The 27,451-nt window shown below is 41.2% G+C and overlaps 1 protein-coding gene across 25 annotated transcripts in view; it reads left to right on the top strand.

The window, feature by feature from the left end:
• Positions 1-27,451, top strand: part of Trpm (transient receptor potential cation channel, subfamily M) — a 53,314-nt gene that overhangs the window by 22,113 nt on the left and 3,750 nt on the right. For 4 of the 25 annotated variants that reach the window (XM_070994791.1, XM_070994790.1, XM_070994794.1 and 1 more), the window contains 28 exons: positions 5,858-5,940; positions 9,138-9,300; positions 9,378-9,518; positions 9,636-9,708; positions 10,709-10,868; positions 11,059-11,195; positions 11,565-11,591; positions 12,042-12,198; positions 12,547-12,694; positions 13,702-13,888; positions 13,958-14,114; positions 14,250-14,351; positions 16,646-16,838; positions 16,904-17,093; positions 17,393-17,604; positions 17,669-17,821; positions 18,066-18,140; positions 19,889-19,945; positions 20,376-20,414; positions 21,017-21,166; positions 21,651-21,808; positions 22,022-22,212; positions 22,410-22,555; positions 24,508-24,607; positions 24,701-24,822; positions 25,925-26,048; positions 26,472-26,704; positions 26,987-27,268. In XM_070994791.1, coding sequence (XP_070850892.1) covers positions 5,858-5,940; positions 9,138-9,300; positions 9,378-9,518; positions 9,636-9,708; positions 10,709-10,868; positions 11,059-11,195; positions 11,565-11,591; positions 12,042-12,198; positions 12,547-12,694; positions 13,702-13,888; positions 13,958-14,114; positions 14,250-14,351; positions 16,646-16,838; positions 16,904-17,093; positions 17,393-17,604; positions 17,669-17,821; positions 18,066-18,140; positions 19,889-19,945; positions 20,376-20,414; positions 21,017-21,166; positions 21,651-21,808; positions 22,022-22,212; positions 22,410-22,555; positions 24,508-24,607; positions 24,701-24,822; positions 25,925-26,048; positions 26,472-26,704; positions 26,987-27,268 — 3,960 coding nt within the window. Of the gene's footprint in view, positions 1-3,435; positions 3,493-4,310; positions 4,760-5,857; positions 5,941-9,137; positions 9,301-9,377; positions 9,519-9,635; positions 9,709-10,708; positions 10,869-11,058; positions 11,196-11,564; positions 11,592-12,041; positions 12,199-12,546; positions 12,695-13,701; positions 13,889-13,957; positions 14,115-14,249; positions 14,352-16,645; positions 16,839-16,903; positions 17,094-17,392; positions 17,605-17,668; positions 17,822-18,065; positions 18,141-19,105; positions 19,169-19,888; positions 19,946-20,375; positions 20,415-21,016; positions 21,167-21,650; positions 21,809-22,021; positions 22,213-22,409; positions 22,556-23,093; positions 23,487-24,507; positions 24,608-24,700; positions 24,823-25,924; positions 26,085-26,471; positions 26,705-26,986; positions 27,269-27,451 lie in introns of those variants that run through there. The other 21 variants (XM_036814238.3, XM_017085287.4, XM_017085288.4 and 18 more) reach the window with 19 other exon arrangements.

Below are 27,451 nucleotides of genomic sequence, written 5' to 3'. Positions count from 1 at the left end.
TAGATTATTTCCTTTCATTATTTATCCCAAGTTTCCAATCCTTTTTTCAATGGATTTTGAAATAAACTTGCTTACTACTAAATGCACTTCCTCCCAAAGCCAGTTATAGGGATCCCCTTTTATTATTTATACCCAGTCTCAAATCCCTTTTTGAATGGATTGTTGGCATTTCTGGTTCTGAGCCAGTGAGCAAACTTTTGAGGTGGACTCTACAAAAAGTCAATTTCGCACTTCTTTTGAGACTCAGCCATGCAAAAGCGGGACTCGGCAAAATCGCTGAATATACCCCATTGCCACTTCAGACCCCCAATCCATCAGAACGGCGAGGCGACGTCTTCTGGCGCTTTTGGAGAACGAATGTGGCACTTCATCAGCCATGGCAACAGCCGCAAGACCGGCATCCAGCATCAGCATAAGCTTCTGCAGCATCGGCGGCAGCTTCTCCATCAATTTTCCACTTTGGGAACCCACAAGTCAGCACAGCAGGTGAAATACACTGAAGGACCCACCACCCATCGCCCATCGCCCATCTCCCCTTTTGTTATTCGCCAGCTTGCATTATGCACGGCCGGATGAGGATGAGGCTGAGGTTGGGATGACGGGGCCTGATGTGCTGGGTATTAAGTGCTGTTTATGTTGCACAACTTTTATCGGTCTCGATAAGACAGGTGGCCCGGCAAATTGCATCCTGCGGCTGAACATTATCGAGCTGCTGCGGTTTAATCCTAACTGCGAGTGCATCAATTTTTATGCTCGATTCCGGATGGCGAACTTAATTGGATAGCCGCACGTTCTGGCTTTCAGTTCAGTGCCATTGCATATTTCCGGGCCGGCCATTGTTACCCCGATTTCCTGTGGGAGTTCGAAGTTCGAATAGCATATTGGCTAATTAGTTTAGCAATTTCCGCACAGTGGACCAAAGGGGTTAAGTGGGCCACCCCCACTTCAGCCCGCTCATTGAAAATCATGGATTGCAATGAAGTGTTAAACAAAATTTAATTAATTAAGTTGCCGCTGCAGAACTTGTATTGTATTTTTTATATTTCATTCAGTCGGTCGTCAATGGCTATTAGCCATGGCTCTGTTGGTCGTTTAATTAATTTGAAATATGCCACATTTCCTTCCACATCAACCGAACTGTGTTTTATGCCCACACAAAAGTTTTGTGGCTCTTGGGTTGCGCCGGAGGAGAAAGCTTTTATTTTAATAGATGCTGCATGAAACGGCCCCGAAGAGATGCCAACATGCATCCACATCTAGTAGAACATGCCTGTACCGGCACACATATGGTTATGCTTTATATGCCCAAAGGTTCCGTTCGGCAGTACAGTAGATAAGCATAACATTCTTAATGTTTCGCCCACTTTTTGCGGCCGACGGCCCTCGGTTCTATTGGGGGCCAAAAGTTTAATTGGTTTTCCGCTCGCTCGGGGAAAATGTCCGGGCGTATCCGTGGGAACTCGTAGTTATAAGTTTTTAAACTTTGTCCGTCCATTTTTATTCCGTTCATGTTAACTTGCAGTTGATATGTCGCTTGGCAGTCAGATGCACACATTTTAAATACTTTTGGCTGCTGAATCGAATACAACTTGGTGATATTTTAAAGATATCTTTATACTTGTTTATTAAAAAGTTTTAGCACCTGATATATCTTAAAAACAAATAACTCATTTACTTATTAATGAATTAGTTTAGCTCTTCATTAGTGAGTAATCACGATTCATGACACTAAATGCCAGCTCTGTTCGTCACATTTCATTCTTGCAGAACCATTTAAAATGTATAAACTAATTCATTAACGTAGATTTTGGTTTTTAATTATTAAAACAATTTAAGAGTAAAATGTGGACGTGCTTTGTAGCCATTTTCTGGTCGTAGTCCTATGTCTCCACTTCAGTATTGTGGCAAATATCATGAATTCCGTGTGGTTGGGAATGCGGTGAGTGTGGGTGTGTGGAATTATGCCCCACCTGTGCCCACCTGCAGTTGTCATTTTCGAGTGTGGAAAGTGTGTTCCAACTACCTGTTCAGTGCTACCTGCAGATGCAACTGCCAACTCTTTGCCGCAACACCAGGCAGAGTACTTAGGCAAAGTCTGTGTTTCACTCTAAGCTGTGGTTTTGAAATGTTAACTACTCGCAAGAAGTGTCAGGTGCACCAAAAAAAATTATAGGAAAATATACTGTTTTTTATATGTATTTATATCACTTTCATATGCTTGAAAATATAGAAAACTATATCTTAGGCGTATGATTGAATATTCGAAATAAGGCAGTTTGAACATACCTTACTCACAATGATGTTAGCCGCGTTTCGTTTTTCACACTCTTTCGATAGTATATTTATATAGTATATTTTCGAGGAGAGAGAATACGAAAAACCCAATTTTCAATATCTATTTCACAGTATTCACGGTGTAAATTAGTCTGACACTTTTTGTATCTGTGGTACCGACCGGTAACACAGTTCTCCTAGAATGTTTAACTTGCAGGTCCTAAAAGTGAATCACTTGGCTGCATATTTTCAGGATGAGTAGCTGGAACCTTCCAGAGTAGATTGCAAATTTTTTATTAATACTAGTTATCATTACATCATAGAATGGGTATTTTAAAACTAGTTTAACTCGGTAATACTTATAGAATTGGGCACCACTTTCGTCTAAAAATAGTTTGAATCAAAGCGGTCTGGTAGTAAGTCAACATAGTTTGCCCCCTAAAAAAATAAACGCCGAACGCATCGGAGAAGATCGATTTATTTTAAGTCTTAAAACTAATTTGAAAACATAATATTTTTCTTCTACTTTCAACTTTGCTTTGCACAACACGAACCCCACACACCGACACGCCAATCTTTGCGTAACTCAAAAACACCCGAAAAACGAAAATGTGTCCTTTGAAAATTAAATTTGTCACCTTGATTTGGATTTGATTTCGTTCTGCGACACAATGAACAATCCTTATTATCCATTTAAATTATTGTGCTATGATCTGTTAATTAATCTCTTTTGTGTTTTTCACACTCTATTCTCCCACCCACCCACAAAACCACACACGAAACAACACCAAAAAAAATAAATAAATTAAAAACAAAACCACAATGAATAATTTACCAACCATGAATTGTTGTTGAATTTTCAATGCACCATTTCGTGTGTCTGTGTGTGTGCGTGCGTGTTCAAAATTGTGTTCGAAATTGCACAAATGATAAAATAATATATGCAAATATGGAAACATCAAAACAACGATTACCACGACCTTCAAACGACGACCATAAACAAATCTGCAATGTGTCTGTGACACGTAAACGCTAAAACAACATGACAATTGTAAAATGTAAATGTCAATACACCCACGTACACCCACAAAACCGAAACCCAAACAAAATATACTGAAACAAAAACAAAAACAAAAAAAAAAACAAACGAAACCCTTAAAGATACCATGGGGACTGAAAAAAATCTGTTGGGGTCTGATAAATATAACCGTGCCCAGGGTAAGCAATCTACATTCCACCTTAATTTAAATTTAAATATCATTTAATTGTTTTCGTTGTACGTTCGCCCACAATTGCTGTTGTTGATTATGTTTTGAATATTTGTTATAAACCTATTTGTTGCATTCCTAATTGCCTACTAATGTGCACCTAACCCATAAGCTAAGAAAAGGTATTTTAAATAAGCATTTGATTGGATTACTGAACCAGCAGCTTCATTCCACTGCGCTGCCAAAGGTAATTAATTAACTGCATTAAATCAGGAAATCCATTTAGTGGATTGAGCTTACAGAGCAGACACTCGATAGTCGATGGATTGTGCTGGTAATTCGGGAAATTAAATACCATTTGATTTGGACCATCATTTATTTAGAAAATCAATTAAATTAATTGCCAAGCAAATGAAACACCAAATGCCAAGAGCCTTGGACCAAATCCAAGTGACATATTTGGTAAATGGCCATTTGGCAGACCACAAAATGCCTTCTGCCAGCTGAAGTAATGTCCTTTGGTTGCGATTTTGTGGGGTTAAACTTTATGTTTTTGGTTAATAAACTCGTTTTCGCTCCATACTTTCGGGCGCCATGGGAAAATGTAGTTAAAAAGCTTTTAGATCTGTAAATAAGTCTAGGCAGATTCCCGCCAGCTGGGCTTATCTTATGTAGGGTAGGTGGTCCATCCACCCAGCCAGCTTCCATTTTCACTCCCAAACGGAGATGGGCTCTCGCAGATTGCCCATTTGTATACCCATATAGCCATGGTAAGCTCGGCAAAACCGAAAGGTGAGCTGTGCAGGTGCGTGTCAGTCGAGATTCACCTGTCGCCCGATTCGGTTGCGGATGCAAATTCTGTTGCAGCTGCCGCTCGCGAACCGCTTCTCTAATTCAATTAATTAGAGCACATTAGCGGAAAATAGCGTGCAAATAGCATGGTGGTCACGGATTCTCCCTCCCCCCTCGCGGCGCACAAATATCTGCGTCGGATATCCAAGGACTTTTCCACCGTTCGGAGATATAGCAATACACCGGCCGTCGTTTCAGTACGGGCCTCCACATCCGCCTTTATTGCCGCAGAGTCGGCAGCCCATTTGCCCACCTGTAGGGGCCCATCGCCGACCCCTCGAACTCCGACCTCCACGCCCCGGGGCATTCGGAGGCGCCAGCGGATGCGGAAACGCTCCTCGGTCTCCTCGACGCTATCCAAGGTGCTGATACTCAACGTACGCGACCTGCTAAAGACCCACGCGGGCGGAGAACCCCTCAAGGAGGTAGGGCATCTAAAAACGCTCTTAAATGGAGGTCACCCCTCCTCATTTGCTTACCCCCTGGGAACCTCGGGAGCTGTTTGCCCTCTGTGGATCCATGTGAAACCGGCAAAGTTTGCCACTTTGGCTTTGTTTGCCGCGATAACACCAAAGTTGCAGTTAGCCAAAGTTTCAATTCGAAATTGGAATCAATTGTGGCAAAGCCAGAGGATTCAAGTCGGCATGAAAACGTGACTAAAGTTGCATAAACGATGACAGTAATATAGGGATTTATAGTGGCAATGAAGGCTCATAAAGAAGGAAACTTAAATAATATACAGAGCAGGCCAAGTAAAAGTGAAATTTATATATATTTGACTATAGAAACTATTTTAACTAAAGTAATATCTTCAAACCTATAAGATATATAAGAAACTAACACCTCAATTTAAAATAAACTACATTTATTTTGAAAGTAAAAGTAAGGATATTTCGCCTAATTAAATATTAAAAGTGGGTTAGTTTAACAGCGTCAAATGTAAATATATAAATTAACAATGTATAAAAACCAACGAAAACCCCCCACCCACATTGTAAATATTTCATTCTGTAAATGCATACTTTTATTTGTTATATTCGTTTGTTGTCAATTAACTAATTTATTTATTCCATATTTGTTTTCAAATTAGTACCGTTTACATAGTGATTGTATTGTGTCGTCGTGTTTATCCCCGAAATATGTAATGACTAAATAATTATTGAAAACCAATTGCAATTCAATTAGTTGATTTTGATTTACTGATTCAAGTGTATTTATTCAAACCTTCTTCAGTGAGGCTACTCAACCCGAACTAAACTCAACTTTTGTTTGAAAAATATTTATCTTACTTGTGTATTGCATACTTTGAGCACCCCCTAATCCTCGGTATCAGTCATTCTCTATGACTACTCTTTTGTTGATCTGTATACTTAACGAATCTTTTGTTTTCTTCAAGTTATTTTCCATTTGCTCCTCTAGCTGTATAATCAGTGTATAAAGTGTAACTATGAGCATTCAACACGGCGATATCTTTTCAATTGTTGAAATAATATTCTAACTGAATTCATTTCTGTTCAATTTAGCACCAGCCGCGTAGTTGGATCGAGACAAATTTCCAGAAGCGCGAATGCATCAAATTCATACCATGCCCAAAGGACGATACAAAGTAAGTGGCAACTAATTTCATTTATTTGCATTTAAATTCATCTCATGAAAGGCACCAGAAGGTTAAGGAGAGCAGGGGGCAATGGAATGGGGGTCCAAGTCCAAGACGAAAGCTGTTGACCCAGTTTCGCATATCAAAAGCGCTCGCCGAGATGCAGTGAATCGCTTCTGGCCCAGTTCCTAGACCGTTGTGTATTTAGTTTCATTTTGGGCGTTAGCATTTATTGTTTATTATGACAGCCGCTGTCCCAAGAACCAGCAATTGAGATAAATGCGCCATAAACCCAGCCGCGGCCCAACTAATACAGATTCATATTCAGATTCGGTTTCTGATTCTGATTCGGATAGGGATTCCATGCTGGGTGAAAGTTTTCAGCACAATAGATTGCTGCAGTGGCTGTGGGACACGCGATGGGTTTATGGCCCTCCTGACTTTACATGCCTGGTGCCCTGTTATCAGCACTTGGCTTGCCAAATATTTGCTGCCTCGTCTACACTTTTCCCCCGACCAGTTTTCACGGCAACCGGTAGCTGTCAGCCCCAAAAGCATCTCCATTAGTTGTCCGCAACGAGTTGACTTTCAGCAGTAGTTCTATAACTCAAACTTGGCTAATTAAAATAAACTCACCAAGATTGCTATCTTCATAATTCATACTTTGGCCCTTTCAAAAGTTTTGTTTCGCTTTTATTTAACTTGAATTTTTGGATTTAGTTCAAGGAAGAATTTCAAATTTCGATGAAAGTTTAAGTTACAATTTTTGATTGACAAGTAATTAAGGTTTCGTAGCAAAGGGTAAGTCGATTCAATTAAAATGTACTTTGAAAGCTTATTATATAAAGGGTGATCCTAAAGGACATAACTCTACTTTAAGTAAAGGAATTTCAAGCTATGAAAGATTTACTTGATTTAAAAAGGCATTGAAATAAGCTTTAATTATCTTGGTTGTTTATGTATGTAAAAATGGAAGAGTCTTAAAAAAAGTACCATACCTTTTGTATATTAAGTGAAAACCCGACTTTATATTTTATTAGCAAACGAAAAAAGTGAATAGTACTTTTTAAGCTCGAAGGCTTCATAATGTAATATTGTTAGGTAGCAGATGAGGCTTAAAGTTGGTAAAGTTATTCCACCTTGGCATGTCTACCGCATATCACTCACGGCCCGTGGAATGAGCTACAGACACGTGTCGATTAATTTGATTATTTAATTCTATTCAAACCGATTTATTTGGCTAAAGTGAGAGTTCCTCGGGGAGGCTGTGTGCTGTGGGGATCTAATTGAAATGCATTATTTAGCGAACAATTTTAAGCACCTGACAAGAACATCAGCTGGAAGGCAAGCACACAGTCGGTGGGTTCGGCTGGGGAATGGGTCTGGTTGGGTCGGGTCGGGTCAGACAGGTTATTGCCTCTCCGGGGCTGACTGCCATATTTTTTTTGGGGCCACAAAGCCAACACTACGAACACACGGGCGTAAATAACGCTTTATATCACACGTGGGCATGGCAAACAATGTGACAGGTTAAGGCGGATGCGTGTGTGTTTTTTCTGGGGCCTGGGCGGTCTGGCTCTTGTTTGCCGAATATCATTTACACCCACGCATCCTGGCAGTCAGTCAACACACTCGATGGCCAGAAATATGTGGGCCAGGAGCCAACTGCAGCGCCATGATGCCTTACAGCATAAAGATATACAAGGAAAAGAGTGTTTTACATGAAAATAATATATTAAGAAAAGTGAAGAACAATGGGAGAATTATATGTTTTTAAATATGAACAATGAAAGACATAAAACTAACTTAATGCACAAAGGTATACCAGGAAAAAAGTGTTTTTATGGGAAAATAATTGAACAAGAAATGAATAAAAAACAAGGAAGAACGCTATAGTCGAGTACCTCGACTATCAGATACCCGTTACTCAAAGGGAAATGGAGATATGCAAGCAGCAAAGCGAGATTAAAATGCGCCACCTACCGGCGGTAGACAGATTTAAGCGTTATGGGCGTTAGAGTGGGCGTGGAAAATTTATTTTTGGATCAATCGATAGGTATTGACGACACCAATACATTTCAGTTAAAATTTTTTATCTAGCATGCAAATTGTGGGCGTCACAGGTTTTCGCGGTTTGTGGGCGTTTTAGTGGGCGTGGCAAACTTTTTTTTAGGTCAATCGATAGGTATTGTTGAGAACAATTCATTTCAGTTAAAATTCTAAAATTTCTATCTAGCATCAAAACTGTAGGAGTTACAGTTTTTAACGGTTTGTGGGCGTTAGAGTGGGCGTGGCAGTCTACTGAAACAAACTTGCGCTGCGTAAGAAGCTCAGGAATCTGTACGCCAAATCTCAATAGCCTAGCTCTCATAGTTTCCGAGATCTCAGCGTTCATCCGGACAGACAGACGGACAGACGGACAGACGGACATGGCTAGATCGACTCGGCTAGTGATCCTGATCAAGAATATATATACTTTATGGGGTCGGAAACGCTTCCTTCTGCCTGTTACATACTTTCCGACGAATCTAGTATACCCTTTTACTCTACGAGTAACGGGTATAATAAGAACGGGAATACTTTATATTTAAACATATGAAATTTAAGCCTTAAACTAAATTAAATTTTTGTTCGAGTTCAATTTCCATTTAAACCAATAAAATATATAAGTTGGATTATGTTGAGTTCGCAATAAAAATGAGAAACGAAAGAGGGAAAAATACCCTATTAAACACTAATATTAGGTGTCATAAAAGAATTCAAACCGTAAATTCTTTAAAAGATAATAAAGTGTATAGAATAGAAGAACGGGAGAACTTTATATTTAAACTTATGAAATTGAGGCCTAAATCTAAATGACATTTTTGGTCGAGTTCAATTTCCATTTCAACCAACAAAATTTAAGTTGGATTAAATTGAGTTCGCAATAAAAATGGGAAACGAAAGAGAGGAAAATACCCTATTAAACACTAATTTTAGGTGTCATAAAAGAATTCAAACCGAAAATTCTTTAAAAGATAATAAAGTTTTAAGTTACTTTAAGTTTAAAGATAAAATGGTTTTTAATAAAACGTTTAGTGCTTTGAATATCTAGTGCCAAAGTATTCCATTCTCATTAAAGCCTGTGTACGTTTATATCGCATTAAAACATAGCCATAAGTTATTCATACAGCTCCATTCATTCGCTTAAATTGGTATTTTTTCAGATGCTGCTGTGGCCAGGCCCAGATCACACATCAGACTATTCCGGGCATCGAGAGTGGGTCGCCCGGAGACCCCTGGCTGCCCACGAAGCACACCCGCCCGCAGCCCACGGACGCCTATGGAACCATCGAGTTCCAGGGCGGGGCCCATCCCACAAAGGCCCAGGTTCGTAGAACTGCACGCCCATTTCGGGGCAATCTCTTTTAGTGCGGTCCTTAATAACTTTTGACCGTTTTTTCCAGTACGTTCGCCTGTCGTTCGACACGCGGCCCGAGTTGCTGGTGCAGCTATTCACCAAGGAATGGAATCTGGAATTGCCAAAACTTTTGATCACCGTGCAGGGCGGCAAGGCCAACTTTGATTTGCAGGCCAAGCTGAAAAAGGTGGGCAAAACTTTGGCCAAGAACCCATCCCAAAATGCGAGGAAGGGTCGTGTGTCACACGCTAATTGAATGGCCGTGGCATCCTGAAACCGAAACTGATTTCTATTCGATTCGCAGGAGATACGCAAAGGACTGCTGAAGGCGGCCAAGACCACGGGAGCCTGGATATTCACCGGCGGCACAAACACCGGTGAGCATTCCGTTTCATTTAAGTTTTATGAAAGGACACTACCCGGTTTTATGGCCGGCGATTACGGCCAGGCCAACTTAAATAAGCACAAGGAAAAATGAGCAGGGCAGCCAAACAAATAAACAAACAGACGGAGGGGGGGCCCAGGAAAACTTAAAGAGGAAAATGGAGGAGCTGAGTGCGGATGAGCGACCCCAGTCGAAAATTAAATAAATAGAATCCCAAGCGGAAATCACGCAGCCAGTGATTGTACACACTTCAACTGCTTGCCAGTCTACATATTGCGCTACCCAGTGGCTCAATTGGGGTATACTGGTAACCCAAAAGGGGGGAAGGTATGGGTGCATCTCAGGGTCCCCAAATAAATTGGATTATCAAGCCAGGAAGGGTGGACGCAAGTATTTTGGGGTGGCCAGAAAATTGCCTTAATATGTAGATACTGTTTTTTTAAGAACTCTGCTTTAATGAAATCCGTTGAAAAGTGATTCGGTATTAAATTTGTCCATAAAAATGTAATTAAATGAGTGGCTATATTGATGATGTGGCCATTTTCATAGAGCATTTCATTTGAGAAAAACGTGGATACTTTTTCACAGCTTTACATTTTTTGCTTTTTTTATCCAGCATGGAAAGTCCACAGGTATTTCAACTAGTTTCTTTTATAATGCTCGACACAAAAAAAATGAAAAGTGAGTCCTTTTTCCAATTGGATAGCAGCGCATAGTCATAGTCGCATCGGGACCTGTATCCTGTATACTTTATTACATTTTTCATTCGACTGGCTTTCGTCCGTTTTTTTTGTTGTGTCGTCTGGGTTTTGTGCTCGAGTTGTTATTAAATTTTAGACACACCCCCATACCGACTAAGTTATAAAAAAAAGCTGGATGTGAGAAGGTCACTGGGGTGGCGATGAGACTATCGCAATCCTCGGAGGAGACAAACTTGTTTACGCACTTGTTCAACACGGCCATTGTTGGTGTACTTTCTCTGCTCCGAACAGGCGTGACCAAGCAAGTGGGCGACGCCCTGCTCCTGGAGGGTCAGCAGCGGACAGGACGAGTGGTCAGCATCGGCATCGCCCCCTGGGGCATCGTGGAGCGCAATCACGAGCTGCTGGGCCACAACCGCGAGGTGCCCTGCCACAGCATTAGTTCGCCCAGGTGAGTTTGCTCTGCTAGGAGGTTGATGCATATTTTATGGGCCCAATCAGGGCAACAAGTTAAATTGTGTCAGAGCCTTGGTTAAAAATGCATGGGTATTAGCTGTTGCAATTCCCACTGCAATTAAGTCGACTAACCTGTTGCAATCATGGCGCACCTGTTAACCTTCCACCCCCCCTCCCCGTTTCAGATCCAAGTTGGCCGTGCTGAACAATCGCCATGCCTACTTTCTCCTGGTGGACAATGGAACCCAGGCCAAATACGGCGCCGAATTGATACTGAGGCGCAAGCTGGAGAAGTTCATATCCAACCTGAAGCTACACCCATGTAAGTCGGGGACAAAAGCCAGAATCTGACAGCTCGACAGCACAAAAGGCCAATCAGGCCACAGATTGAAGCTCCTTGTCATCGGAGGCCATTGAGAGCCATTTCTTTTCATGGCCAATGCCGCGGGCTAAGCTCCGAATGGCGGGGACTTTCAGACTGATGTGCCGAGCTGTCGTTGGTAGTTATTATTGCACTCGGAAAAATAGAAAAGGAACTAACAAAAAAAATAGAACCCATACAGGATATTAAGATACAGTTTAGTATATACCGAATTTTTGTGCTAGCATACTATCATACCATCATATATTGGTAAAATGATTGATTATATCAGTTTCCTAAGACCTTTTTAAAATTTACTTATACTTCTAGCAAAGAATCACTGGCTAAAAACAAACGGTATACCGAAAATTTGTTTCCTTTCTTATCGATAATTTCTTCGCTCAGACATTGAAATCATATTTTGGAAACTCTTTCTCCAAGCCAAACTAGTTTGTTTTAGTTTTATTACTTCTTTTTTTTTAGATCTATACCGCTATTTTATAGTTTTTGTTATAGTCAAAGTAGTATACTAAATATTTTCCTCTCTCAAGTAAACAGATATTATTTTATTAGAATGTTTGACTTATAAGCCACACACATACGTTAAATTTGCGTTGATTTGAAGAACGAGTTATGCATTTTCGAAGAGTGTACTGAACTGACACCAGGTGGAGGGTGACAATCGACCTGTTGAATCCCCAGTAGCGGCCTGCACCCCGTGAACCAGACTAATCCCCATTCACCCGTTGCACGTCCCCCATGGATAGACCCACTCAAATCTTTACCTCTTGTGCCATTCTCCCGTAGTCACACATTCCAGTACGCCCGTCGTCTGCCTGGTGATCGAGGGCGGCACCAACACGATACGTGCGGTGCTCGAGTACGTGACGGATTCGCCGCCGGTTCCGGTTGTCGTATGTGACGGATCCGGGCGTGCCGCCGACCTTCTGGCCTTCGTCCACAAGTGAGTAGCGGGTTGGGATACCCGGGGAGGTGCTTAGCTTTAAGATATATGTAGTACTTGGCTGGAATTAAAGCCATCAAGTCATCTTGATGAGAAACCGCAGTTTGTGTAAATTTAATTAAGAACATGTCGGCATGTCCTTTCACCCGACACGCGACATTTGGCAAATTATTTAAATTTACCCAACGCAACCCCAGACACACAATAGGGGGACTGGATAATAGGGGCCATCCTTCCAGAGAACCTTTTTGTGCGCCACATTTAATTTTTGGCTGTTTAATTAGTCTGAATAATTGGGCTCCCCTTTGGGGCTCTGACAATGCTGTATCTGACAACATTTATATGCAGATATGCCTCGGATGGCGAGGAGCAGCCGGTTCTCGAGTCCATGCGAGACTATCTCATCGGGACCATACAGAAGACCTTCGAAGTGGGCCTGGACCAATCCGAGAAACTCTATCAGGAGCTGCTGCAGTGCACAAGGAACAAGAATCTGGTAAGATGGCAAAAGCTATTAAAATGTGGGCCCTAGGTATATTTCATGGTATTATTTATAGGAACAAGCCATCAGCACTAATCTCACAATTAATTGCCAAGTTAGATAGTTAAAGAAATGTCATCAAATGATTAGGAAAATAACATTAGGCTAATGGGTTTTCCTTGCCTTCATTTTTTTGTGTGCAACATTTTAATTTTATTAAGAGAGTGAAGGGTGAGGAATTGAATGCGTTTCAAATAAAGTTGGGGTGGGGATGGGAAATACATTCAAAGGAGCATACATCTTGATTTAAAAAAATTACGAAGTACCCACACTTAATAGTATGAGGAAAATAAACATAAGCAAGTTGTTTTAGTTATACGTCTAAACTCTTTCCCCTTAGGGGTTCCATTATTTATTTAATATTTATATCATAGTCTCCGCATGGTTACACCTCAGGCAAGTGCTGAAAGGTGAACTTTCTCTGAAATTATTTATAGGTATGAGCCATCAATTAAAATCGCATAACCCAAGGGGGCTTTGCTCGATTAAGTTGCCCCAAACATTGGAGCTGCAAATTGGCCAGAGTGTGAGGCCAACTTTTCAATCACTTGAGACTTTTACGCGCAGCGATTTACATTTTTAATTAATGCTCCTAGACCCGTTGAAATAATTAGGCTACAAAAATTCAATTGAACGTGTAATGAATTTTAAATCACCGCGAGCAGAGGAGCCAAGGAACAGTTTCCTGTGAGTGCGAGTATTTGAGTATTTTTGTGGGCCGTATGCCGAAAGTGCTGGCATTTCGTCAATTCCGCCGCAGCTGTTATTAGGATTTTAATTGGTTTTTGAATGAGCAAGAGGAGGCGGCAGGATCTAGCATGTCCTTGCCGGGGGGCCAATGCCTAGGCAAACAAATTATGTGCGACGGAGGCTACATTAGGAGATACTTTGCGATTTATATATATCCATATATATATATGGTATATACCTAAATACACTTTTTATTTCAATTTCTCCGCCAGATTACCGTCTTTCGCATACAGGAAAAGCCCGAGGGCGAGGCGCAGGAACTGGATCAGACCATCTTAACGGCCCTCTTCAAGTCGCAGCATCTCAGTCCGCCGGAGCAATTGAGTCTTGCCTTAACGTGGAATCGGGTGGACATAGCGCGCAGCGAGATATTCGTCTACGGGCAGGAATGGCCCAATGGTGGGTGAACCCCGGGGGATTCCCCCCTTGCATTTGTTTAAATTACAATGATGTGATGTCTCTTCCCAGGCGCTTTGGACGAGGCCATGATGCAGGCCCTGGAGCACGATAGAATCGATTTTGTCAAATTGCTCTTGGAGAATGGCGTTTCGATGAAGAAGTTTTTAACAATACCGCGCCTCGAGGAGCTCTACAATACCAAACACGGTCCGGCCAACACGCTGGGGTGAGTACACTGGACCCAGGACCCAGTTCCCAGGAACCTTCACTTCACTCTGACCACATCCCCACAAATATTTTTCTTTCGGCCTATGTAAATTTTGAACATTGTCCTTGTGCCCTCCCATTCCGCCCCATTCAGATACATCCTGCGCGATGTCCGACCGCACATACCCAAGGGCTACATTTACACGCTCCACGACATCGGCCTGGTGATCAATAAACTAATGGGCGGCGCATATCGGTGAGTGCAGTGCTATAGCTTTTCCAGCTGCTACTTTTTCCACAGCCGGAATTAAATGGGGGAATGATTGTTGGGGAGGAGAAATTGATAAGCCTCTTTATGTTCTCTGTTCGCCACTCACCAATCCCTAAGAAAATAGCTCGGGAAACATCTTAAAATCTTTTTAATTACTTGATAAAGTATAGCTACGTTTGCACATTTTTATCATACCTTATTTTCGCTTTTCCTTTTATTTCCTGGGGATTTATTAATTTCAGTAGCAGTAGTAAAGTTTAACAGATCTTTAGAAATATATAACATATAAAAAAAAGAGAAATTGTGGGAGGCATTTTTAACATTACAGTGGCGAAACTCTTATATATATTTTATTTGTTTAAACTAAAAATTTTTAAACTTTAGAAAATAACCCCTCATCAGCAAGATTTAAAAAAACATTTGAACTGTGCGATACCCCAAACAATTTAAAGTTTCTAATGTGGACCTTCTATTTCTATGTTAATAAAGCCATTTAAAAAATGAAAAGAAAATATATAAAATTAAAAAACCGCAAAGAAACACCTCTTCAGTTAAGCCCAAAACTTTTGGGCCTTTATTTCCCCCAAAAAAAGGTTAGCCACACACCGCGAATCACCTGACCCAATGGTGCAAAGTCATCCCCTAAGGTGTGCGGATAAAACTTGATGTTTGAAAAATTTGTTCATGAAAGTGCAATAAGTTGACACATCAAGTTAACAAGAACCAAAGCCCCTGTTTCCCGGCGGTTTCTCCGCTTTGTCATGTTGATGCCGGTGATGCTGCAGATTGGTGCCGAGCAGGGCCAAAAGTCAAAGGCAGCTGGATGCCAAAGCACCCCTTAATTATGCAGCATTAATATTTTGCCAGCAAGGCGAAAACGCGGTGCCTGCTTAAATTCAGTTAACGCGGCTCCGGCGACCACAAAATGCTGTTTAATATCGCTCATAAGTTGCGGCTGGTTGGGTCAGGACTGCCGACCCCCGACAGCCGACCCCTGGAAACGGTTTGTGGTTTCAATAAAAACACGTTGGTTAAGCAACTGACCGCTCTCTGGAATCACTCAATTTAATTAAAACATGCAAAAAACTGTGGCCCTAACAAGTTAACTTGGCTAAATTGGGCAAGCTAGACATTTAAATCTTTCAATTTCAGTCGGGTAAGGGCTGCAAAAAATTTAATTAAAATTTTTTACAACTAGTTGGAAAGCCAAAGTCTTAATTTAATAAAAAAATCAACACATTTGATTTTCAATATGTTTAAATTGAGCCCTTGGCTTGGCTGCTTCTTAAATGTTTTTATTTTCAATAAGCCCACTTTGAACTGAAGTTAAACCCTTATTTACCGAACGGAATCTCTTATAGAATCCCTTTTTTATTTGAGCCATAAGCAAACAAATTTGACACTACTTGTCTTTGTAGTTCTCCCTTCTGTTTGTTATTCTGTCCTGGTAGCGAACCCTATTTCCGTGATTTCTGGTCTTTGTGCTTTAATCAAAGGACCTGCCTTGGCCGAAAGTTATCTGACAAATGCCCATCTAGATGGCCAAAAGGCCATCTGGCCAATGAGCCGGCGTCACAACTGATGTGTTTATATTAAATTAGGGTTTTCAGATTCGGTCCTTGGCCTTTTCTCGGTCGGCTGGCTTACCTCTGGCCTGGTTTTTGGCTGTTGCTGCCTGTTTTCGATGTCTAGACTCTAGACATTTGAATGTGTCGTCAATGTCGAGACCAGGCCCAGAATGCTGCCAAGTTGGGCGTAATTAAAAGCGTTAAAGTTCTCGATTTGATTAGCATAAAATTCGAATGGGCTGCCTTCGCATCAGGGGGCAAGTCAATTGATTTCCCTTTATATTTGTCATAAATAATTTATGTACATTTTCGTTGATGTGCTGAATTTAATTGTGCGCTCGTAAAGAGCCGCCAGGTGCTTCCTTATTTAGGGCAGGCTAATAAATTTGTTCTGCTTAAGAGTCCAGGCCAAACCAAACCAAATTACATTTACATTTGGCGATGGAAATCTCTTAAGCCTTGAGCAAACAATGCGAGAAGAACTGAAAAAATACAATCGAAATGGAGCCGTTTTCATTGTTATTCAAGTCACCCTGCAGCAGCGGATGTCCATCAGTCAGTGGGCAACATTGTCTGAAAAGCAGATACAATGCGAAATTACTGAGGCAAATCGTCGAGAGCATTAGATTGCCGCCGCCGGTCAAAAATGGACTGGAAAAAAAGAAAGCCAACCCAATCCCAACTAGATTTCCGCCCTCTGCCTCCCCACAGATCCTATTACACGCGCCGTAAGTTCCGGCCCATCTACGCCAAGGTTATGAACAGCTATGCAAACGCCTGCCGCAAGTCCTCCACCTACCAGTACCAGCGGTATGCCGGGGCCAATTCGCTGAGCCTGGTCACCGGCCTGCTGCCCTTCACCTCGGAAATGGCCCTCTTCGAGTTCCCCTTCAACGAGCTGCTGGTGAGTCCGTTTCAGCGCATCACTCATCCGCCCTGTTGCACATCGAGATTGTTGACGCTTTCCAGATTTGGGCCGTGCTGACCAAGCGCCAGCAGATGGCGCTGTTGATGTGGACCCACGGAGAGGAGGCGCTGGCCAAGTCACTCGTGTCCTGCAAACTGTACAAGGCCATGGCCCACGAGGCGGCCGAGGACGACCTGGACACAGAAATTTATGAGGAGCTGCGCTCCTACGCCAAAGAGTTCGAGAGCAAGGGTTAGTTTTAATGATAACATTTTGTAATTAATATTCATTAGGATAATTTTCGGTTCATTAACTGAAGAGTACTTATAGAGGGTGGCACACAAATCCCTAGGGTTTCGAAATTACCTTTAAATTTAATTTAAGGTGTCTTGAAGTATGCAGTGAATGAAGAACAGTCGTCTTTCTGAATGAATTCATTGTACATCTGAGCTTAAAATATAATGTTGCATACTTTTAGACACCTTTAACGGCATTTAAAAATGATTTCGATAATATTTATTTGATTAAATGCATTTCCTTTCTTCCTCTAGGCAACAAGTTGCTGGACTTTAGTTACCGACAGGATGCGGAAAAGGCGCAGAGGCTGCTCACCTGTGAGCTGCACTCCTGGTCAAACCAGAGTTGCCTTTCGCTGGCCGTGGCGGCCAACCATCGTGCCCTGCTAGCCCATCCCTGCAGCCAGGTGATCCTGGCGGATCTCTGGATGGGTGGTCTTCGTACCCGCAAGAATACCAACTTTAAGGTAGGATCTATGATAGTCTTATGCCCTTTTCCATTTTCTATAGGAGAATTAATGATGTTTCCAGGTCATCTTGGGCCTAGCGATGCCATTCTACATCAGGCAGCTGGACTTCAAGTCCAAGGAGGAGCTGCAGCAGATGCCGCAGACCGAGGAGGAGCATCTGGAGAACCAGAATCTGGACAATGACGACTCGGATCGTTCGCAGCCGGATGCCGAGGTATTTGGCCTAATGCTTTAGTTACCCAAAAGTTATTTCGTTCATTTCTTACTAACTTTCCATTTGATTTGGTTTCGTTGTCTGTATGTGCCAGTCCTAAATGTGTGCCTTATACGTTTTCAGCGTCAGCGTTCAGTTATTAACTTTATTCTACTAATCTAACATCTAACGTTTACCATTAACCACTTAACGATTTATCGCTACGCTGTTCATCAATCCTAAATCCAAATCTGTCTGTTTATAGAGCGCCCTTTTAAAAGCCAAAAGATCCATTTCCTTGAGATATAGGATGGGCGCGGGTGCTAATAATCGCGAAAAGGTAGTAACAACCAATCAGATCTAAGCCAACTACATGACTTCCTGTTACTTTGGTGTTCAGTCGTCTATATCTATATGCATACACACACCTATATGTTCTCTTTGCTGTCTCTGCTCTGTTTCTGACTCTATAACTATCTCTGTATCTGTGTCTCTATCTGGTTGCCAGATCACACAACTGTATGTACTTTACTGTGTTTGTTTACTATCGGAACAGAACTAACTATCTTCCACTCTTTATTTGTTATGTAACTATTTGTGCTTTAATCTGTATCGTTATTTGGTATACACGTACTATCGAATTTGGACATACATATATGTTAAATCAATTACTTGAACTGTCAGCTCTAGTTAGGTCACTAAAATCCTTTTGGCGGTGCTCTAAAATTGTATAATAATGGTTACTAAGTTTTTTTTGGAACCAAAACGGTTTTGAACATTTAATCCCTTTTAAAGTACTCTATAAAATCAACGAAAGAGAAAATCAATAGTGCTTTTCGGTACACCTTTTCTGCTACTTTTATTTTTGGTATATACAAATTTACATAGTTCCCAAAATTGGCTTATTGAAAAGTTTTAATTTTCATTGATTACAATGGGGTATTATGTTGTTTGGAACCAAAACTAATCTGTACATTTAATCCCTTTCAAAGTACTTAGCAAATTAACGAAAGGTACACTTTTTCTGCTCCATTTATTTTTGACACATATAAATTTACATAGTTTCCAAAAATGGCTTATTGAAAAGTTTTTAATTTTCATTGATTAAAGTGGGGTATTATGTTATTTTTAGAAAAGCCCAATCAAGCGGCAGCACGAACACGTGTTGTATCCCAACTTATTTAAGTCTCTTTAAAGTGGGCCATATAAAAGTCGAGGACTCATTTGAAAATCATTTCATCTCGTTCAGCTCTTAATGTAACGTTTTTCTCCACTAACTATCATTTGAATGTGTATTTTCCAAAGTGCAAGCTAATACCAGTTGAAAACAGTTCGCCCTCCTTTAAGAGTGTCTCGAACTCAACAGATGTAAGTGACCGAATATTGCCCGCCCCTCGTAACATTCGAGTAGCTTTTGCCTCTAATGCTTCCCATAAAATTTTAAAGTCCTCCTTGGTTCGAATTGAGTGCGAATTTCCATTAGCAGTGTAATGAAATCCATTGGCTTAAAATTAAATTAAGTAATAATCTCGGCACAAACTCATTACCAGTCATCCAACCACTCTGTGAAGCCAGCAGAACCGCATCAAATGCCACAATTCCAGGAGGTCTATGTCAAACTGCTAACTGAAAGACTCGAGAGGAAGCTCGGCACTTGTGCAAATATTGTTTTTCAGTTACACGGGCACTGCTCCATCACCACCACTTTCACCCACTTTCCAATCAGAAGGGGTAATCCCTTAATCACCCAATCAAATTAAATTCCATTAAGTGCAAATGTGGGGTATGGCGGGCACTTTAAGTATTTAATAGTAGTTTGTTTGCCCGAGTGTATATATCTGTGCAATGCTATGTATGTGTGAACAAGTTATTGGCCAAAATTTTCAATACTTTCAACTTCAAACACTTCTTGTAACCACAAATCATCTCGAAAATCTGTACCTAAACACACACACCTCTACACTTCTTCATCTGAACTCAAGTACAAGTATTTCGTCCAAAGATCACCGCTAAAATAGTTTAGAAAGTAAAAATAAAGAGTAATTTCCCTATCTGATAAATGCGAAAAATGTGCGTGAACCTTTGCAGGCTCTATTGGCGGATACTTACTCAGTGCGCGATACAAAAGTACACGAAAATGGCAAAGTGAGTAATTCCACGAAACAAAAATAAAACAACCAAACCACAACATAAACCGCCTTTCATACACCACCTACTCGTATTTTTTTATCGAAACCTTTGAAACCTTCGACTCAGAATGCGATAAGACTGCCATTTTCCTCAGCCATTACATTTTGTATACTTGAAATGACAGCACAGAGCTGAAAACAAGAAATGCCGTTTCCCTTGTTTATTTTCATTTCCAACTTTTTTTTTCTTATGTACAAGTAGTTCGATTCGTAGGTAAACACAACGAACCATAAGAACCCCCTACATATGACAAAATGGTATCACCCAGTCAGCACATCAGTTATACTTACTCAAACACCCATCTGTATAGGGATGGATAATTTTGCAATTGAAATCCCCACACGCCGTTCTAATGTCCCAGTACTTGTATCGTATCAATTTACAGGTTAATCTCACTGCTGGAGCGGAGGAACCGCCCTCCAAAGTTAGTTGAACCCGGATATAATTTTTTTCTCCCTCAAGATCTTTTGATTTCGATTTCAATGGCATTTCTGTAACTGGCTTTAGTAGTTTTCCTCATATTATTCCTCTTAGAATGCGCATTTCGTAGCTTCATTTGCCCAAAACAATTATACGTAGCCAATGTTCAAAGTCAACACCACTCCTTTTATTGAAACCTCTTTGATTTTCCTCAGTAGTTCAGTATCTCTAAGCTACTTTTTGTTAGCACATTTCGCATTCCCCGCGGCTAAGCTATTTTGTTTTGCATAATGCTTAAATTAATTAACTTGTTCTGCATGTTGTGTCTGGAAACTAAACACGCGTATAAATAGCAACAGCAAATCGAGCCTTAAACACCAGAAAATTAATTAGAAAGCAAACCAAATCACATTTGACACGCTGATTCGATGGGGCGTATACGCAATTTTCAATTCCCCAATGTACCATAAATCCCCACGTGGCTCTCTTTGAATGTTCACTGCACATTGATGATTTAATTAAGGCCGAAAACTATCGAACGCTTCTCCGCAATCCCTTATAGTCCTTGCTGGCCCATTAATATCGTCCGTATGTGTATCTACGCAGGTCTCGCTCACCGACTCGGATCCCGCCCAGTTCAGGGAGTTCTTCAATCTCTCCGAGTACAATGAGGTGAAGCAGCACCAGCCGCTGCGCCTGAAGAAGAAGTTCTACGAGTTCTACACGGCACCCATAACCAAGTTCTGGGCCGATTCGGTAAGTGGCGGAAATTACTATCGAGCTCGCTAAGGGTAGTACTATTCATTTCCGACGATAGTGCGCTGGGCGAAAAAATGTGTACATTCTGAATATTTTTTTTAATATTTCTGAAGAATATCTGTTAGTATAGAAGAACAGATATAAACGAATATAATGGTTATTAATTTGCCTCATTAGTGCTTTGGGGGAATACTAGTGAATAATATAATACCATAAATGAACTGAATACCTCAGCTGCTATAACTCTAAATCCTACCTAAAATAAATAGTACCAAAATTTTTAAAATAGTTAAAGAATTAAAATTTCCGAAAAAAATGAGTTTAAGGTTCATAAGATTAAAATGTTTAAGAAGATTAAATAATTTGGCATTTTTAAGATACATTGGGATATAATTTCTCTTAAAATTCAAGTAATTTTTTCGGGTTTATGAACCTGGCTATGAGTGTGTGAGGTTTTTAATTATTTTTGCGGTCCTTTCAGATTGCCTACATGTTCTTCCTCATAATGTTCTCCTTCACCGTGCTGGTGAAGATGGAGCAGATGCCGCGGTGGCAGGAATGGTACTCGATAGCATATATCACAACGCTGGGCTTCGAAAAGATACGCGAAATAATATCCTCCGAGCCGGTGGCCATTACGTAAGTAGACCCCTATCCCCGCACACCTCAATCATCGGTGTTTAATTGCATCTGGCGATGAGTGCAAATGAAGCTGGGCGGATTTCACAGTTGTGCGCACTTCCATTACTTTTTGTCTTCAATATGTGCCTCTCACGCTTGAATTAACGCGTCTTCGATGGGCCCCATTAATTCGGATTCGGATGCGGATACGGAATCGGAATCGGCGAACAGGCATAAATTCTCGGTGTGGGCGTGGAATATGTGGAATCCATGTGACGGCGCCGCCATAATACTCTTCGTCATCGGTCTGGCATTTCGGTTCCGGGAGACCACCATGGACATTGGACGGGTCATCTATTGTGTGGACAGCATCTACTGGTACCTGCGCATCCTGAACATCCTGGGCGTGAATAAATACCTGGGTAAGTTGTTATGTTCATAAGTCAAGGACTCCAGAAAAAGAAAGTTTGTTTTTAAATCCATTAAGAAGACCAAAGATAATACAGCTTATAATATGTGTTTTTTAAAGAAGTAGTCTATGTAGAGTGATTCCTGTTAGTTTTAATATTTTTAAACTGAATCGCTTTAACTGAAGTTAATCCTGAATAATCTCTCGCAGGTCCCCTGGTCACCATGATGGGTAAAATGGTGAAGAACATGATATACTTCGTGGTCCTGCTGGCCGTCGTCCTGATGAGTTTCGGCGTCAGCAGACAGGCGATTCTGTACCCCAACAAGCAGCCCACCTGGAGTCTTATCAAGGAGGTAGGTCATAGCACCCATTAGTTCCCCCGACTGCCTGTACATAAACTAAACTTCCGATCTGTGTGTATGTGCGTATGTCAGCCCAATTAACAGACACCCCAGTAAACACACACGCACAGAGAGTGTGTGCTTTTTCGACGATTTCGACTTCTATTGCAGCTTTACCTATAAATATAACTAACGATGCGGAGTACATACATTTACTTAATAGCAAGCAAAGCAAGTTTTTGGCCTGCGTTCCTCAGTAGTGGTGCAAGCAAAACATTTTTACGTACGAGTAGTTTTGTCGATTGCAGCTCCATTCCACCCACTTTACATTAAGTAGTTGACAATTAGAATTTAATCAAAATCACCGAACAAATGCAGCTTAAATTGACTGTCTCGTATTGTACTCTTCTTTCTTTCTTTCTGTCATTCTGTCATTTGTCCCCTACATTTCGAACTCAAACCTGTCACTTTCTCGCCTCACCTTTGACATTTAATTCGCATAATTCGCCCGTTAAATGTATTCGAAAATTCGATGTCAATTCGATGCCAGGTTATTGCCGGCTCGATAACGGCCCCCGGATTTCTAGGTGCCCTGGGGCATAATACGCGTTCCAGCTATCATCGTGGCTATCATACGATGGGTGCACCACCACCTGTGACCACCGCTGCAGCCAGCACCACCACCGCCAGCAGCACCACCACCACCACCGGTTCCAGCTCCACAGTTCCGGCGGCCACGTCTGCAGCGCCACCCATCCAGAATGAACATTCGAATTTGACGAGCGGCAACTTGACAAATGTAACGCAAGATGTGATTGACGAATTGGGTTTGCTATTTAGTGAGCCGACTGTAGAATGCTCTAGCTGCGAATCCCCCAAAAATAAAAATAAATACATATATTCAGCTGCATTTTCGTGTGGTCTATAGTTGATGTTGTGTCTTGATGGAGATCAGTGTGTGCCAAGTAATCCGTTTCAACTTGAGTTTTATATGGAACCCCTACTTTCCGTTGGACTTTCAACTATATCCCCATAATATTTTTGCCTATGTTTTGCTCTCTGCTCTGTCTCTTGACCCCCTTAAGCTTACTTCTGCTCCGAAATCTCGCATTCTTTATTTCCCCTCTCGACTCTTGCAAAGGAAACCAAAAGTCCGATTGAAAATCCCCCACTTAAGATCGCCACTTCCGATCCGAGTTGAATTTGCAAGGGTAAGGCCTGGTTCGGCGTGCCGAAACTCCACTCTTCCTTTCTGGTCCAATGCATTATTTTCAATCCACATACTCTGCATGATGTACAAACTAGTATTTAGCCCAGCTCTCTATGCCTCTTTAAGGTAAATGTGTGTACTCTGTTTTCGCTTATGAATATTTATATAGAGACCTCTTTTCTTATAATTTATGCGTTGATTTTGCTGCTCGACATCTTCACCATTGATTTAATCCCAATAGTATCCCCTTTCGTTTTGCATGCAAATTAATTTAAGCTGCCTGCAGCAGTGTATTGCGAACATTTAGCCCCAGGTCCCCATCGATGTTCGTTTAATGAATGAAAGATGATAGCTATAAAACAAAAACTACAATTTTTAATTAAGGAGCCTTTGAATAATGTCATACCCGATCCAGCTGTTATATGCAAATGAGATCTCTATGTAAATATATAGCATGCTGGTTCCAATTTCAAAAGAAATGCCCCGGAAAATTAGAAATCAAACTATGTTGCATCCCACGTTCCACAGACAACTCCCCAAAACCACCCATCCAAGCCCACACACACAGATATACCGTCAGGTGATATAAAATAAGCTAAAAATAACCAAACTGTGTTTCAATGTGTAAAACTTGCATTAATGTTGGGCGACGGGCGCAAATTGAATTACGCCCGGCCATTTCGTGTCTCGATGGCGATGCCCCCCGGTCCACCAGATGGCGCTTTAATGGTCACTTTAATTTATCGTTGTCCAGGTCACCTTCCAGCCCTACTTCATGCTGTACGGCGAGGTGTTCGCCGGTGATATCGACCCTCCCTGCGGCGAGGATCCCAGTCAGCCGGGCTGCGTCACCGGTGAGTATTGGGTATTATGGGGTTTCCATATGGAGGGCCTCTGCAAAAAATTGACGCCGCTCTCTTAACACATCCGAACTAATTGGATTACAGGGCACTGGGTAACGCCGATTACGATGTCCATGTATCTCTTGATTGCCAATATTCTGCTGATAAATCTGCTCATCGCCGTGTTCAACAACATCTTCAACGAGGTCAACTCGGTTTCGCATCAGGTGAGTGCGATCGAATGCCTGGGGGCTTATAATAAATACGATTTTCAAACTACTTTAAGTACAAGTATTTAAACTTTAGAAAACTATCTTGTAACAGAAAGCTTTTAATTTACACTGAGAACCATGATAACCCGTGATAACCATTTTCGTGAAATTCAGTATCAATTATATTTGGATACGGGGCGTATCACTTCTGATATGTTCGCCATCTCGCTTTTTTTTTTCTATTTGGAAGAATTTTTAGTATTGCTGACTCGCTCTTACGCAGTGTGCTAATCCTAAGAATAAAATTTCCACATTAATAAAAGTAAAAAAAAAAAAAAAAAAAAAAAGCTCTTACGCAGAGTACTTTAAGATAATTTACTTGTAAGTTTTTAATTTTAGTTTAATTAGATAAAATCGGATTTATTAAAATATATAGAATTTATTTAATTGGTTCAGGGTACAAAATACTTATATTTATTTATGCAGCCTTACACAAATACTACCTGTTTTTCATATGCTCATTTAACCCATTGCAATGCATTGTATAGAAAGACAAAGAAAAGGAAATTAAAAATTAAATATACAATTTTAAACGACTTAAACATTTTTTGTTTTTAATAAAGCAAGTTGTAATAAACATAAGCTGTTGATATTTTGGCCAGAACTAATATATGTTGAGTAGTAATTATTATTAAATTATACTATTTGTAAGTATTTAATTTAAGGATAATTCGTGTTTATAAAAATATTATATCTTGTATTTATTTATTGATTCAGGACATTAAGTACTGTGTTTTATGATTGTTACTTTGCACAAATACTACCTATATTTAATATTTAGTCCATTGTATATATAGGCTATGAAAAGGAAATTAAATATCATTTTTAACTAACAAAATTTTAAAAGTCTGAAATTTTTTTAATGAATATTTTTAATGAAGCAAGTTATAACAAACATAACCATATAAGTGAGAAAAATGTAGTATTTCATTGTGCTCCATATGAAAAATATTGTCACCTGAACTAATACAGGCTTAGTAATAATTAAAAAAAACCATTATCATCCTGTGATATACCTGAAATATACTGATAAATGGCTGTGATTCCCCCCAACTAGGTTTGGATGTTCCAGCGGTTCACTGTGGTGATGGAGTACCAGCAGAAGCCCGTCCTGCCGCCGCCATTCATCGCGCTGTGCCACTTCTACTCGCTGCTCAAGTACTGTGTGCGAAAGGCGAAAGGTGAGCCCGGGATGAGCAAGTTTAGCTTCGTTCCCTGTGAGTCTATCGTGTCTGAGGCTTTGTGAGTCGAGCAGCAATAATGTACAAATATCTAACTTCTCTCCCTGCGTGCCTACCCCAACAACTGTGTCGACTGTTTGTGTGCTTCTGTAACTAACTAACAAACTAACTGCATTACGTATACGCCACCTGCTCTTTTGTGTTGAAATCGACCTTGCCACTTGGCGACAACAATGACGATAACAACACCTCCTAATTGGGTTATGCCAAACGATTTGCCTCACTTGTGATTGCGATTGTGATTCCATTGTGCATTTCCATTTCGATTCCCCCGGGCGCTGTTGTTATTGTCATTCGTTGGCTTATCCGACTTCTCCTGTAACTCTGCCTCTAACATCTGTCCACTTGATCGGAATTCCGCAGGATTGGAGGTGCAGCGGGACAACGGTCTCAAGCTGTTCCTGGAGAAGGACGACCTGGAGCGGCTGTACGACTTCGAGGAGGAGTGCGTCGAGGGTTTCTTCCACGAACAGGAAATCATCCTCAATCAGTCGACGGACGAGCGGGTGAAGAACACCACGGAGCGAGTGGAGACCATGTCTCAGAAAATCGAGGACATCAATCAGAAGGAAAACATACAGACGGCCACCGTTCAGGTGCGTAGTCAGCAATCCCAGCCCCAAACCCCCAAACACTTGTTTTGACATCTCAATCCTGTGAGTTTGCATTTTTATGCAAATGTCCTGTGTGATGCGTGTTATCCAAACTGACATGGGTTCTGACAGCACGTCTTAACATCTGAATTGAAAATTGGACACGTCCGAATGACCATTTACTGCAGCCGTTGCATCATTTTCTTTGCCATTGACCGACATACACAGTGGAAATTTAATTCGATTTATCGCCAGCTTTAATTTGTTATGTCTGTCCATTTCCAGAACATCGAGTTCCGGCTGCGAAAGATGGAGGAGTCCTCGGAGCAGATACTCTCCCACTTGGCCGTCATACATCGCTTCATGTCGACCCATATCGCAGGCACGGATGATTTGCGCGGCTCGACGATAAACATTCCGGGGGAGATGCAGCGCGTGCGTACCATCTCGATTTCGGACACGGAGGCCGGCGGCGGACCAGGCGGAAATGGTGGTGGTGGCGGAGGCGGCGGAGGAGCCATCGTACCACTTGGCCTGGGCGCCGGACTGAATTTAAATTCGCTGCAGGTGCGTTTGAATTACATATCGCAGCAATACCAAGCACACTGGGACAGAAAATGTCATTCTGAACTTGATATTGCCCGAACCAAAAAATACATTGCCTCGAATGACAACAAGGTTTAGAAGTCCTTTTATTTATGATGTTCAAAGTAATCCCTAGGTGTTTCAGTGTCATATAGTATTTTTTGG

Source organism: Drosophila suzukii, chromosome 2R (assembly GCF_043229965.1).
Source record: "Drosophila suzukii chromosome 2R, CBGP_Dsuzu_IsoJpt1.0, whole genome shotgun sequence".
Taxonomy (NCBI): domain Eukaryota; kingdom Metazoa; phylum Arthropoda; class Insecta; order Diptera; family Drosophilidae; genus Drosophila; species Drosophila suzukii.
The sequence above is the reverse complement of the archived record's forward strand: the minus strand, read 5'-3'. Positions and strand labels throughout refer to the sequence as shown.